This window comes from Macrobrachium rosenbergii, chromosome 3 (genome assembly GCF_040412425.1).
Source record: "Macrobrachium rosenbergii isolate ZJJX-2024 chromosome 3, ASM4041242v1, whole genome shotgun sequence".
Lineage (NCBI taxonomy): Eukaryota > Metazoa > Arthropoda > Malacostraca > Decapoda > Palaemonidae > Macrobrachium > Macrobrachium rosenbergii.
The window spans coordinates 13,056,198-13,071,197 of NC_089743.1; the positions used below are offsets into that span (position 1 = coordinate 13,056,198).

Sequence of the window (15,000 nt, forward strand, 5' to 3'; positions counted from 1 at the left end):
TCTTCACATTGTGATAATTCCAACGATATTCTTGTCATTCTCTTACTAACTCATTATAGGCTGCATTTTGCAAACCTTTAGACACCTTCTTCATATGCACACAAATACACTTCTTGGTTTCTTCACACTTTTGGATACTCTTGTCACTACAAAGTCTCAAGTCCAATTAGTGCAACAAATTAAGAAACACTGACAATATTGGCAGGATTCGGACCCACGGGCGATATGTCACAGTGAGGTTACCCCTAACCACTAGCCACTAGACCACGAGGAAGGACATCAGTATGTTCCAACACAAATTCAAATATGTTTTGTTAGTGCTATCATAGACTCATCGTCACCATCAAAGCAGTGTTTAAACGTACCATATATATATTATATATATATATATATATATATATATATATATATATATATATATATATATATATATATATATATATATATATACATATATTATACATACATATATATATATATATATATATATATATATATATATATATATATATATATATATATATATATATTATTTCTTTAAACTTCAGAATCAAGGATGAATCCCTATGCCAAAATCTTGTAGTATTGTTGTAGCTGCTTTAGTTACAGTAAATTTTCTTTATCCTGCACGGGCTCTTACTTGTAACTAAGGGCAATATTTTCTTATGGAAGAAAGAAAATCATTTTGTCCACCCGGCGGTTCCTAGGTTTCCCTGTCCTCACTCCTTCCAAAACTTCCGAATTGTACATACCTGTCACCATACTTTGTCCTTTTATTCTCTTCACATGACCTAAAACCGTATTAATCCATTTTTCTCTGATGCTGCCCTTTCAATCCTCCATACCCCACTACGCATGCCTTAGCAAATAATAATAATTCATTTCAACAGTTTTCATCACCTTCCTTTCATTTTCAACCAGACTTCAGTTCCATAAAGAAGAGTTGGTTCAACAATCTCTTCTTATATTCATCCTTCTCTTCCAGACCTTATGCTGATCTGCTACGTTCCCTACTCCATCTATTCAGTATTTTACCTCTTCCCTCATTTTGTGTTCATCTGTAATTCCCAATCCTTGCTGTAATTCGGTACCTTCCATTCTCCCACAAGCCATAATAATTTTCATTGCTCGTCTTCTAGCCTTCCATTACCGTCGTAAAGTTACACCTCCTACCATTCAACTGCTTCGACTAGGCTCTGCAGGTTCTATTTACAGTTTCTACTGAACACTCTATCATCTGCTACTCTCCAAACTCTATTCACAACCTTTTATCCCTCAAAATTTTACATAAAAGGTTTCGATGTCTTAGAGAAAGCAAATATTTTGTTTTATCAAGCTACAGCATATACATAACCAGGAGAGAGAGAGAGAGAGAGAGAGAGAGAGAGAGAGAGAGAGAGAGAGAGAGAGAGAGAGAGAGAGAGGATGCAAACATTCTCTTTGACAAAGGTAATCTAATCTGTAGAAACTACCTCATTTGGTCTACAAGAGTTTTCTTCCATGAGAGAAAAATCCGTAATTTAGAGTACATTAGAAGTACCCCATGGTCTCTGATAAAGCTGTACCAGAGATGCTCGCTGCAAGACGACGGCCGACCCTTATCTGATAAGGACTGAGGTAGCGTTGGCTCTTTATTTGCAACCGGAGAAGGATCTGTAATCATAAGGCACTACGTTGAGCCGAGGCCAAGAAAGCGCTAGGCAACTTGTCTCCTCATTATATGCTGCTAGTGAACTCCTCAAAAGAAAAAGAGATGGAGGAGGGGTGGTGAGGGACGTGGGGCAGAGGAGGAGGAGGAGGAGGAGGAGGAGGAGGAGGAGGAGGAGGAGGAGGAGGAGGAGGAGGAGGACAGAGAGGGGCAGGTCGGGGTAGGAGAGGTAGAGGTAGAGGACGGAATAAAGAAGATTAAACTGTTGTGATTCCCTCGGACATCTCGAAAGGACGTTTAGGTCGAAATGAACTTGCTTTATGGCCGAGTTGCTTCTTGGTTATCTCTCTAGAAAAAAAAAAATTAAATAAAACAAGTCCCCCGAAACTGTTCAGTGATGCTGCTGTTGCTACAAACTAAACTACTGTTTGATGTCTGCTGTTACAAAGGTACGGTGACTTTGATGCAACGACTTCTGACACCTCTACCATTGTTGTTACATCGAAAGCGAACGATTAACTGCGGCGTTAACCACCACTTGCACTGATAACCTCTCGATATTGAAGTGTTATCATTTTTCACAGGGGCACAAAACACAGGCATCGTCCAGGTAGCGGGTGGCCTTTACAGTTTAGCTATGATAACCTTTGGCATCGGTTTTGACTGGATGCACTTGAGATGGTGAAGATCTTCACCTTCACACTTGCACTTGCAACTTTTGTAAACGTCTGACCTTTCTTTGTAAGCAGTTTATTTCCCGTACTCTTAACATGGTATGATACTAATCCTGAACATGGTTAAAGGAAAAAAAATCTTTGGCAGCTTACATTAAAAAAGTAAAACGACAGTTAGCAGCATAAATTTCTAATAATAAAATAAGATATTGGGGAAAACAGCTGCGAGATACATTAATAATTTTGTTTGTATTATTGGAAGCTTTAAATAATATAGTTGCCCAAAATGCTTTCATGTCAACATACAGTAGTTGTTAGTGGTGAAAATTTTCAAAATCCCACCTCATACAAATATTTATGATTGAAAACGTTCTCTTTACTTACTTACGGTCTTAGTCTAATTACAGAAATTATAAATACTGTGTGTACATGTGTGTGGAAATATATATGTATGTGTTTATATATATATATATATATATATATATATATATATATATATATATATATATATATATAATTGACATTTGTCAAAAGATCAAAAGAATACCAGATTCTAATTTATACAGAAAAAAATTTGCGACATGAAAGACCATCAATTACAAGAAGCAATAATGTGTCAACAAGTAAGTAATTTGGTGAGCACGCCAGAGGACTGCAAAATTAAGAAATGCGAGAAACCGCAAGATAAATAAATAAATCACCTTGTAAACAACCACACAACTTTATATATGCATGAGATCCAGTATGCATTTTCCACCGCGCTGCGAGATAACAGTGACATTTAGGGACTTAAAAGCCAGTGTTAAACCTGAAAAAACAGAACGTGGAGATATAAAACAATAAATGCTCGAGGAAAACAAAGAAGCAGATTTCCCGGAGACAACAAATCACCGAGTGAGCTATCCAGAAGTCGAGGCAAATCACAACAAATTTAACTACAGTTGGGTTAAGATAAGAATGAATTGTGGTCACTCATGGATCAAATGGCGCTTGCGAAGATACAACCTAACATCAACCCCCACCCCTTCCCAACCCCAAAACCCCTATCCCCACCCCCAAACTACTCTCCCACATACAAATCCTCTCTGCATGCACACACTCCCAACGACAAGAGCACTCCTCAACTCATCTCTCGTCCATCTCTGCCAACCGTGTGCTCCTGAAGGCTGTTCTCAAGGTCTGTAATATTCGCAGACGGCAGGCGGACCCTTGGACCTTACGTTCTTCACTTGTGCACTAAACCTTTATCATTGAACTTATTATTGGTTTCGCATATTGCTCATAGAATATGATGATGTGGGTCAATAACCCATGCCAAATCGTGACTTTGAGGGAAATGGGAAACAGAATTCAAAGCAATGTTTGTCTAGCCAAACTTATGAATAACACATGGAATCATCAGTTAGTGACTTCTTGTATCTTTTAATCAATGTATAATCATCATTTCAAATTTGTTATTTACAAGCAATACGCTTTCCTTAACAGGAGGCTTTTGTATGGAGAGCGGATTTTCTTAGGCAATTATTGCCCTTCGAATCTAGCACCATAATTGTTATACTTCGATTAAACTTCAAATTCTTACCTGTCTGTAGTTGTGAATGGTCCCACATCGAAGTAGTGCCATCATCACTTTTGCGTCTATTATTGTCGCTATTAGAAACTTGGAACGTAATGAACGAGAGAATGTCAGATGATTCCTTGCAAAGATACCGCAATCGTAATCAAGATATATTCAGATACACGCACGCGCCTTCATACACACACACAATATATATATATATATATATATATATATATATATATATATATATATATATATATATATATATATATATATATATATATATGTGTGTGTGTGTGTGTGTGTGTGTGTGTGTGTGTATGTGTGTGAGTGTGTGTATGTTTGCGTGCGCATGTGTATGTATAATTTCACTATATGCTTTTTCTTCTTAGAAGGGGTGATGTCAGCAGGTTTCAGTAAATACTTAGGGGTTGAGGTTGAGTAGCCCTGGGATAATCGTTTAAGTGACGTTGGGCTGACTTAAGTTCTTCGCTTTGATATCCTATGAAATCTGAAAATTTGAGTTGGATTCTACCACTTTTGCAACTGGGCCCACCATACCGAAACAAACCCAGGAGAATATAACAGTATTAAAACCAAAATAACTGAAGAATAAAGATTTAATGAAATGTTAAAATATGGATAGAAAAAAATGAAGGATAAAGAGATGCAACAAGAAGAAAGGAGGACCTAACGAGAAACAAACTTTGGGGGCAAATTATGTAAACAAGTTACGCAGAATTTAACGAGCTCATGATCACGCAGTGCGTGAGAGGGAGCTTTCTAAAGCTCGTTTCTTGGAGCATCAGTTGGGGCAGCCTTCGCACCTAATGGCTCTAAACCGAAAATGCTTTCAGAGTACCTACCGATAAATCTTGGAAGCATGGTGTTTTGCGTCTGGTATTATTTATTTCAATCCCCGACAAGATATAGAAAAATATTAATTCAACTGAAGGTATAAAAAAAAAAAATTGCAAAATGAAACCAAAGCAGAAGTTTAGTGACTGGTCTCTAAACTTATTCACAATTTTAAATCCATACATGCATACATACATGGGTATATATATATATATATATATATATATATATATATATATATATATATATATATATATATATATATATATATATATATATATATATATATATATATATATATATATATTTATATATATGTGTGTGTGCGCGTGTGTGCGCGCGTGTTTCTAGACGTGTATGTGTGTGTATATACTGAAAATGGGAGAAAGTTTATCCAAAAAACATTCTTAAAGCTAAAAGGCAAAGGTAATTAAGTTAATTACACAAATCCATCAACACTGGTTCCTAGCACTAAACAAACAAAACAAGTACGAGCCGAGAATCGTTCTACTTAGTAGCTGCCTCATTCTGTGAGATGAAACACTGAACCTGCGCAATTCATCAATGTCACCGATGCAAAACATCAATTTCGAGAACGCTCAATCCATTAGTGATTAAAAATTTGCGCCGTTCATCAACATCATCACCATCACATCCTGAAACCATCACTCCCAGAGGCCCTAAAAGCCAAAGTGTGTTGCCCGGACCAAACAATGTCTGTACATTAGAAAACAAAGCGTCCTAAAAGGTTTAAATGGTCCACGGTGCCGAAGATTTAAATCCCCAAGGAAAAATATGGGGATGAAGGGGACAGGTGGGGACTGATTGGATGACTTACAAGCCAATTTCATTTGAATTTTTTTGAGGGGAGCGAAATCCCAAGGCAAACATTCATATCATTCAGCGTCATTCTTTTAAATAAGTTTGAAGTTGATTTGGACGATGGAGGAAGAGGGGAGAAATCTCTTCCAAAGAATGAATTTTAATAAAAACTGCCACGAGAAGCCTATTTCTAATAAAGTAGGTGGGAGGGAAACAAGTAAGTAAAAAAATAAATCAAATAACTAAGCAAATACAAAATAAATATGGCATTTTGGGCATTCAAAGGTAGGTAACAGGAATTCGAATATCGAGAGAGAGAGAGAGAGAGAGAGAGAGAGAGAGAGAGAGAGAGAGAGAGAGAGAGAGAGAGAGGTCTACAGAAGGGGAATGTTGGGTTGGGGGGGGTGTAGTTCAAGGCTGTCATCATAAACATTCAGCAAAGCCACTGTTCAACAGTGGATATCCTGGGTCCTTAAACGAGTTAATTAGGCAATGCACTTGACCTTACTGATAATTAGCACTGGGAGGCATGGAGACACATCTAGCGTCACTCAGGGTCTGGTCATCGGGAGAAATATATTCAGGGCTGGTCGACACCACCGGAGCTCTCGTATAGATAAAAACATTCTCTCTCTCTCTCTCTCTCTCTCTCTCTCTCTCTCTCTCTCTGTCTCTGTCTCGAATTCCAGTATGGTAACAGCAACATACTTCCTGTCTGTGCCTGTGTCTTTCTGAGTGCCTCGACGAGGTAATCTCCAGGTCCCCGGGAGGTGAGGGATGGATGGTTAGAACATATTTTCAGGTAAAAATCTCTCTCTCTCTCTCTCTCTCTCTCTCTCTCTCTTCAAGATGATTCGTTTAGGATCCTAAATATTCTCTATCCCTGTCTTCCTGTCTCCTTCAATGGTTCATGTAAGGTAACAGAAACATTCACACACACACAAACACACACTATCCGTCAGTGTTTCTCTTCATCTGATTGAATCAAGGTACTAAATTCTCTCTCTCTCTCTCTCTCTCTCTCTCTCTCTCTCTCTCTCTCTCTCTCCTTCGGATGTTCAGTAAGGTCCCTGTATCCTTGCCTGCCGTAATGTCTATAGCCGTTCACCCAAAAAGGGTTTATTATTATATGTCTTAATCGGGTTGTCAATGCAACCTAATGACGGCCCCATCTTGGGGCGAGGCAGCAGGCGGCAGCAGCAGCGGGTCGGGTCTGGAGCCGAATTGCTATCACTTGCTCTTGAAACAGAGCGAGGTCGTTTGTTTATCACACCGGAGCGCAAATGGAGCTCTACGCTCCATTATCGTCACCGCAGACCTTTATTAACAATATCATTAAATTAATATCAATAAGGATTATCCTTTTATAACAGCTTCCAAAGGAGATGCGATTTCTCGACGGAGATAAAGCGAGATTGCAAATGCCATGAGCTGTAACGGTGATCGCCATCCACGGCCGTAAAAGTCTATCGCAAATCCTATTGCTAATCTTAATGTGGACATCTTAACATTCAGTTACAAATGAGATTATCTTAGACACACATTATTTACCCAGTCAGGCGTTGAACTGCCTTTGGTGTGGCATCTATTTAACCTGTAAGTACCTAGTCGTGTTATCTACGATTTCAAGAAACCTTGGAACTCCGTAGTGGGATAAATTTCTAATATATTTTAAAAATTCTGCGCTGAAAACGGGAGCACTCATTTTGAAAATACTTAAATACTTTTGCTGAATAAAGTAATTTATTTCATAATATGCACTGCTCAATAAGTACGTTGCAATTTGTGAGATAGAGACGATTATGAAGATTATGTTAATGATGATGAGTTTGGCGACGACAAGTATAACAACAAATAAATTTCATTCAGACAAGCCGCTACAATTACAGACACAGGTAAATACAAAATAAATGTCTCATTACATGAAAGTGACGTTCGCCTTTTGAAATTTCAGTTTGTCCATAAGAGTTCTACTAAAAGGACAGTGGAGACAGTATAACCAACAGAACGGGAAGCAATAAACTTGAAGTAAATCAGGTGACGAAGCAAATCCAATTCTCCGTCTCCTATCCTTTTCTTTTCTTTTTAATTCCGACGAGCCTTTTCTCCTGTTACGAAAGAAGGCAGAACCTCTGGGAGCAAAGGTACACATTTTGTCTCATAAATCAGGATCATTCTGTAGTCACAAAAAGGTTCCTCGTGGTTAGGAAAGTGGCTGAACTAATCCAAAAGGAAAATTCTAATAAACAGTAATTTATAGCACAGAAAATAAAATGGGCAGATGACGTTAATAAAAAAAAAGTCCAGAGTTAAGGATTATGACCACGTACTGTAAATGAGTAACCAGAAAAACACAAGAGTATGTTCACCAAAACGGGCGAGATGGTTTTAAATGTCTTCCACGCCATGTCTTCCGAAACAAAATTCGTAACCTGTATTTCTTAAAACCCTTTTTACCTTTCTTTTTATACAAATGGAAATTCGTGTAGGATTCCTGTCAAATAAAAATTTTATTTCATTCACTTCCCAATATAAAATATGACATCGTACGCGACAAAGTCAGTTCTAAATCTTTTTATTTCCTCATGTAAAATTACTTTGAAAGTTCAGTCGTCATTTTTTTAAGGAAATCATTTAAACAGTCACATATGTTATATTCAGCTATTAAAAACTTACACGGAGATTAATATATGCACTATTACATACGCATTTTTACACGTGCGGATTTTACTCGCACGGTACGAAAAAGTAACGACCCTAAGTGAACATATTGCATGCACGCATAAAGATATTTACGGAGTACGGCCGTGTGGAAAAAAAATAGAAGTACGTCTACATTAATACCTAAAATACGACAGGGAATAAGGCAATTCCCGTCCGTATATGTGCCAATACACAACACAAACACCAACAGAAACATATGCACTCATTATAAACAAGTAATCACAGACACACGCGTTTCAAAATAAGCAGAAAACTTAGATTCACACATTACACACAATTATTAAACACACAGGGGAGCAGGCATATACCCAGCTGGAACAAACCCATCCCAGTTTCATCCAGGGAGGAAAATAAAATGATTTTTGTTGTTCGTGTGGCTCTAAAATCGAACGGTGGCAGCTTATCTTGAGTAAATCACTTGATAGTGGGAATTAACTTGTGACGGCCAAGCTCTAAATCACTTACTGCAAGAAAATATGTCGGGATGTTTTTGTGCCGAAACACTCCTTAAATAACTTGGTAATCGTTATTATTTCTTCTTCTTCACCCCAACGTGATATAGCTTTGTTCTTCTTTGGGAAAATTTGAGGGCGAGTTTTCTCTCTCTGTGAGAGCACGCACACATATTTTCTTTTCAGCATTAAGCCGTTTGCCTGAAAGGAGGTGGTTCCCAAGATCAAATAAAAAGAAAACAGACTGATCACTGTCACATCAACACTTCAGACTGCAGAATCACGGATGAACCCTCTATGCAGAAAACTACCACAACACTAGCCGCTCTCAATACCTTCATACAAACACATACACATGTATATATATGTGTGTATGTACATATGTTATAAGCGTATACACACACAAACATACACATATGTGTATATATATATATATATGTATATATATATATATATATATATATATATATATATATATATATATATATATATATATATAAATAAATTTCTGACTCACGTCGGGATCGAACCCAGGTCTCTCAGGTGGAAAGCAAGGGCGTTATCCACTGGGCCATACAAGTCTAAAAGAAGTTGGAACCTGAGAGCAACTGCACCCAAGGAAAACTCGCTGGTATGCAAGCAGTTAGCTTGCCCAGGTAATTCCTTGGGTGCAGTTGCTCTCAGGTTCCAACTTCTTTTAGACTTGTATGGCCCAGTGGGTAACGCCCTTGCTTTCCACCTGAGAGACCTGGGTTCGATCCCGACGTGAGTCAGAAATTTATTTCTGTTCCACACGTGATTGTGTGTTGATGATTTCTATCTTATTCACTCAGAAGGGATAATTCAGAATGAAATGTTGTCTATTGGGTCATTGCTGAGTCGGGAAGTTGGGGAAAACTCGCTGGTATGCAAGCAGTTAGCTTGCCCAGGTAATTCCTTGGGTGCAGTTGCTCTCAGGTTCCAACTTCTTTTAGACTTGTATGGCCCAGTGGATAACGCCCTTGCTTTCCACCTGAGAGACCTGGGTTCGATCCCGACGTGAGTCAGAAATTTATTTCTGTTCCACACGTGATTGTGTGTTGATGATTTCTATATATATATATATATATATATATATATATATATATATATATATATATATATATATATATATATATATATATATATATATATATATATATATAACGACTTAATCACTGCGACCACTCAGTTATTGATTTACTTTCATAATTTTCAAAATTCTTAAGTTTTTCTGCTCTGAAAGACCGCTTTCGATTCGTCATATTTTTCTTTTAATTACCCCTCGTGAAAGAGGTATGTGTGTGTGTGTGTGCGTGCGTGTGAGAATAAGTGTGCTGGTGCACACATTCGTTTATGTGACCTTCCCAAAACCTTTACGATGATCGTGATGTGTAAAGTAAAATTAAGTCATCATGACAGTGTAATTAACACTGTACACACTCACTCTGTAATAACAGCCCTTAAAACATAACACACGTAACACCCAGAGTTAAAGGAAAGAGCAAAGGTTGACATCATTATATGTTAGCCAAAGAGAGGGGTGGGTGAAGACTTTGGAGGGGAGGGGGGAGTGTGTGGAGAAATGGACATAATCTAAGAAAATGTGGCACAGGAGGGGAGTGGTGAAGAAGGGGGGGAGGGTTGTGGTTGAGCAAGTATGAAGATGAAAGGCTCTGGCCCAATGAACCTGATGTCCAGAGATATATATCAGGGTTGGCTTGCCAATCATGAAGTCTCGTTTACCTAACCCACTGGATGGGTTTGATCTCGTCTTCAAAACAGGGGGCGTAGAAAGAGGGTTAAATAACAAATTCTAAATTCTCAAGAAGGCATTCAGGTCAACTACAGCAAGTAAAACGAAAATGGTTTCATTAAGACTTTGAAAAAAGCAACTGAGAATATATCTACAAATTTAAACATAGGAGGCGAGATTGTGAAATAAAATATAACTCGACACTTTAAAGCCCCAATATTGTTGCAATCAAACATAAACTTTTATTAAGACTTTGAAAAAAACAACTGAGAATATATCTACATATTTAAACATAGGAGGCGAAATTGTGAAATAAAATATAACTGGAAACTTTAAAGCCCCAATGTTGTTGCAATCAAACACAAACTTACACGAAAGTAAAAAACATTACTTAACGCAACCTAACAATATTAGATATAAGAGCAAACAGCTTAGAACTCGGAAAACTTTGCCTCCATCGTGTGCAAGAAAACGAAGCCAAATATTCCACTCGGATATCATATGCTTTCAACGTTCAACAGCTGGGACGCTAACCAAGCTTTACTCTACTGTAAGTACCTGTCTATCTAAGAAGGCTCCATGATAACGCTCTTGAAATCAAGTTTTATGCATGCAGTAACGTTTCCGTCAAAAATTCGCTAGAATTTTTTTTTTAAAGAAGGGCTGTTATTGCTTATGGGGACGTATTAAATCTCTCTCTCTCTCTCTCTCTCTCTCTCTCTCTCTCTCTCTCTCTCTCTCTCTCTCTCTCTCTCTCACTTTTAAGACTCAGTTCTGACTAAAACAAATACTGACAGCAAGATAATTTTCGAACATATTTAAGGTAAATGAGAAAATCTCCTTAACTGAAGCAACAAAAATATGCGTGTTCAAAGTTAATGACACTGTAGATGACGTTACTTGAGATTTAAACTAGAAAAAAATAAAAATTCTACTACAATAAAGTTCGAGGATGAAAATAACACTGCATTAACAGAATGACTCATCCACAAAAATATTTTCTCGTAACTCACTAGCTCGAGAGAGAGAGAGAGAGAGAGAGAGAGAGAGAGAGAGAGAGAGAGAGAGAGAGAGAGAGAGAGAGTTCTCATGTCTGTCATTTGATGGATGTTCCGAGGGGGCACACATGGCTGCCTGTAACGTAAACAAAGCCCATTGAAAGCCTGTACAAAAAATTTCAAAAATTACTTAACCGATCGTTAAGTTGCTTTAACGCTAACACTTGCTACGCAAAGTAAACAGTGTGTCGGGGTTTTCCTCGTAAAAGCAGGGCTGTTCAGGAAAGGAAGCATTCTCTCATTATCTTTGAGGAAAATTACGAGAGACCGATATTACAATAATATCTTATGGTTATACATTATTATCCACATAAATAGCTCGAGCAATAAATTGCGGGAACTGCATCCAGGAAATCATTTTGTGTTACATTATTAAACAATTATATGGCGAAGATTATATATTTACATATATATAATAGATTTATATATATATATATATATATATATATTTATATATATATATATATATATATATATAGAGAGAGAGAGAGAGAGAGAGAGAGAGAGAGAGAGAGAGAGAGAGAGAGAGAGAGAGAGATTTCTTAAGTAACAAAAATGCCTAATAGAAAAGAACCAAGAAACCATAAAAAAAGAAGAAAAAAATGACAACGATCTCGGAAAGGATTGGGAAGGGGGATTTGAGGAACCGAGAGGGGCAGGTAATTCCCAATTTTCTTCCACTCGAAGTGCACTCAAAAGTCCTTTGATACCCCGGAAAAAAAGGAAGAAAAGAGAAAGAAAAGGAGAGAAAAAGAGGGAGAGGGGGGCTCCTTCGTCACACTTTTTCCCCCTGAATGAAGATTGGCAGATGAAGACCCCCCTAAGACCCGATCAGGAATTTCGAAAGAGGGAAGTCTTTGATGACGCTGAACGCAGACTAATTCATTAAAGGGCCTCTTTTCCCAATCGATGTGTTGTGAAGAGTTACATTTCAAGACTCTTCATGGAGTGAATAATGTTGGCACATTACATTCCTGTGCCTTTCTTTCGTAAAAAAAAAAAAAAAAAAAAGAGAGGAAAATATAAATTCAGGGTTTCCCTGCTTCGCTGTTCAAAAGGCCCAATTATTATTATTATTTCATATTATTATTATTTGAACGTTGTGTTAAACTACTGAATAAATTGTAAGATATCTCAACGTTTCAGTATGTAACAATATTTTTAACTCTATATTCTAAATAGAAATGGATGCTCCGTTTCATTTTCTTAACATTGTCCTTTCTTAATCTTTTATAATCAAAGATTGATGCAAATACCCTTTCTTTATTCCTGAACCCTTAAAAGTCTTAAAAATTTATATTCCATACCCTGACTAAGGGAACAATTGTAATACGATAAAAAATTACATATCGTAGGCCAAAAGTAGTTATTACGAATTATTGCTTTAATTAATATTTTGGAGCCTCGATGGCACAGTCGGTTACAGCAGCAGCTTCGGACTTCGTAGAGGTCTGTGGCGCGGGTTCAAATCCGCAGCCGACTGATCAGAGAGGCGGACACTTTGCTATCCGTGTAGACACCCCGGGATTATGTATGTAATCAACGGATAGGTTTGCTTAAAAAGCAAATGGGTGTTACAGACTAAATACACACACAAAACAAAGCCACTACAACATCTTCTAAAAACATAACAAACATCTCACACGTCTCGAACTCTCGACCTACCCGCGCAACAACTTCTCGCTGCTGGGAGAAAGGGCGTTGGGTCTGGTATGAGACATGTACCATACACTACCGGGGTCTAAGCGATGTCAGGCAGGGCAGCCGATCGAGACTACGGTCTACCCCAAAGTCAAATAAAAAAATCCTTCAAAAGAAGGCATCGTGCTTACCCCATACAAAAATGGGAAAAAAGCACGTTAAAAGAAGAAGATTGCTTTAATTAATATTTTCATTACAATCATTAAGAACATTATCTACTTCATTTCGTTCATTTATGCCACCTGCAGAATATGGCAGCAAAGCTGAAACCATAAGTGAAACACGATTGTTGTATTTGATGGAGTTTTCAACATTGTCTGAAGAACACAAGAGCATCGCGAATATCATGGGGAGAGAGAGAGAGAGAGAGAGAGAGAGAGAGAGAGAGAGAGAGAGAGAGAGAGAGAGAGAGACTAGCATTCTGATAAGTTCACCAATAGTTCCAAATGACTGAGTATAAGTTAGAAACGGAACCACTATAATATTTCATCTGGAAAAATCACAATGTTTCACCAGTTTTCTATAAGATTAAAAATGTCTTCGGTTGTATCTTAGCACGGCTCCTTCTTTGTCTCCTTGGAAGTCATCTCTTAGTATTTACTTTAAAGTTAGTCCATCAAAGACACTCTTCAAGAGGATAAGAGGGGAAGCCTCTCCAATCTCCAAATCTCCATCAGTTTTCGCGATCAATTTCTACCACTTCTTCTTCGGGCGTCCTTTTCAATCGATCCCTCCTTTAAGTTAGCGGAAGTTAGCCTGTCTGACAGCCTTGTCAGTCTGTCGCCCTTTTACATTTCTCTTAATTCCTTTTAACAAGCCTTCACTCTTTATCTCTGCAAGTTACGGAATTACGTGACATGAATACAATGCTGAGATGGAAACATAAAAAAAATAATTAATATAAAAGACGTATTCACTAACTGTTCTTTATCTCTTTGTTTATTCTTACCATACAATAATCGTCATTATAAGGTCCCTATATAAATTTACTTCCATATACGCAGTTGCATCATGCCTTTAATTGATCAGAAAAAAACGCAAACATAATAGACTTACAAATAATCATACAACTCATAAATAAGCACATGCATAGCTCTAGAAATCTTGGTACACAGATCAAAGATGTCATACGAAATGCTTAAACTTGAAATGTAAAATTGTGGATCAGGTAAGAACTCGTATGTATCTCTTGCGGCAAATCTGAGCTATTGGGCTTTCCTTAAAAATATAAATACATTTTTTACTTTCAAGAAAGAGAATGAACATTCGAGGCCATACGCATATAGGCAAGTACGAATCGTAACCGAATGGAAAAAAACAACAACAAAAAGGAATCAACTAAAAAATGACAAAAGGAAAAATGAACCGAAATCCTGGAAAATAGTCAAGTAAAAGTGATCACCAAAAAATACAAGAGGGAGAGAGAGAGAGAGAGAGAGAGAGACTAAAAGGATGACTGGAATAGGAAGTAACACGGTAGAAAAGGTATAGGATGGCAGGCGAGGTGGGCACAGGAGGGACGAACCATGGCTAGAAACCGTTTTCGTGTCAGCTGCTTCGGTCGGGTGGCCAGGAACCAGGCTTCCTCGTCTGGAAAATCCCCCACCCGCTTTCCACATCCCCAACTACCTTTCCCCTTATTTCCCCTCACTCTATGATGACGACATCATAAGGAGAACGACTTTAGCGGCAACATTTTGTCGTGCCGACATTAACAGTTACTGAACA

General features: G+C 37.7%; 1 protein-coding gene across 1 annotated transcript in view; it reads right to left on the reverse strand.

Moving 5' to 3' along the window:
- Nucleotides 1-1,738: 1,738 nt before the first annotated feature.
- Nucleotides 1,739-15,000, reverse strand: part of LOC136850599 (uncharacterized) — a 17,659-nt gene continuing 4,397 nt past the window's right edge. Inside the window, exons 2-3 of the mRNA XM_067124277.1 lie at nucleotides 3,905-4,019; nucleotides 1,739-1,932 (exon numbers count right to left, since the gene is read on the reverse strand). Of these exons, the coding sequence (XP_066980378.1) occupies nucleotides 1,739-1,932; nucleotides 3,905-4,019 (309 nt within the window). The remainder of the gene's footprint in view (nucleotides 1,933-3,904; nucleotides 4,020-15,000) is intronic.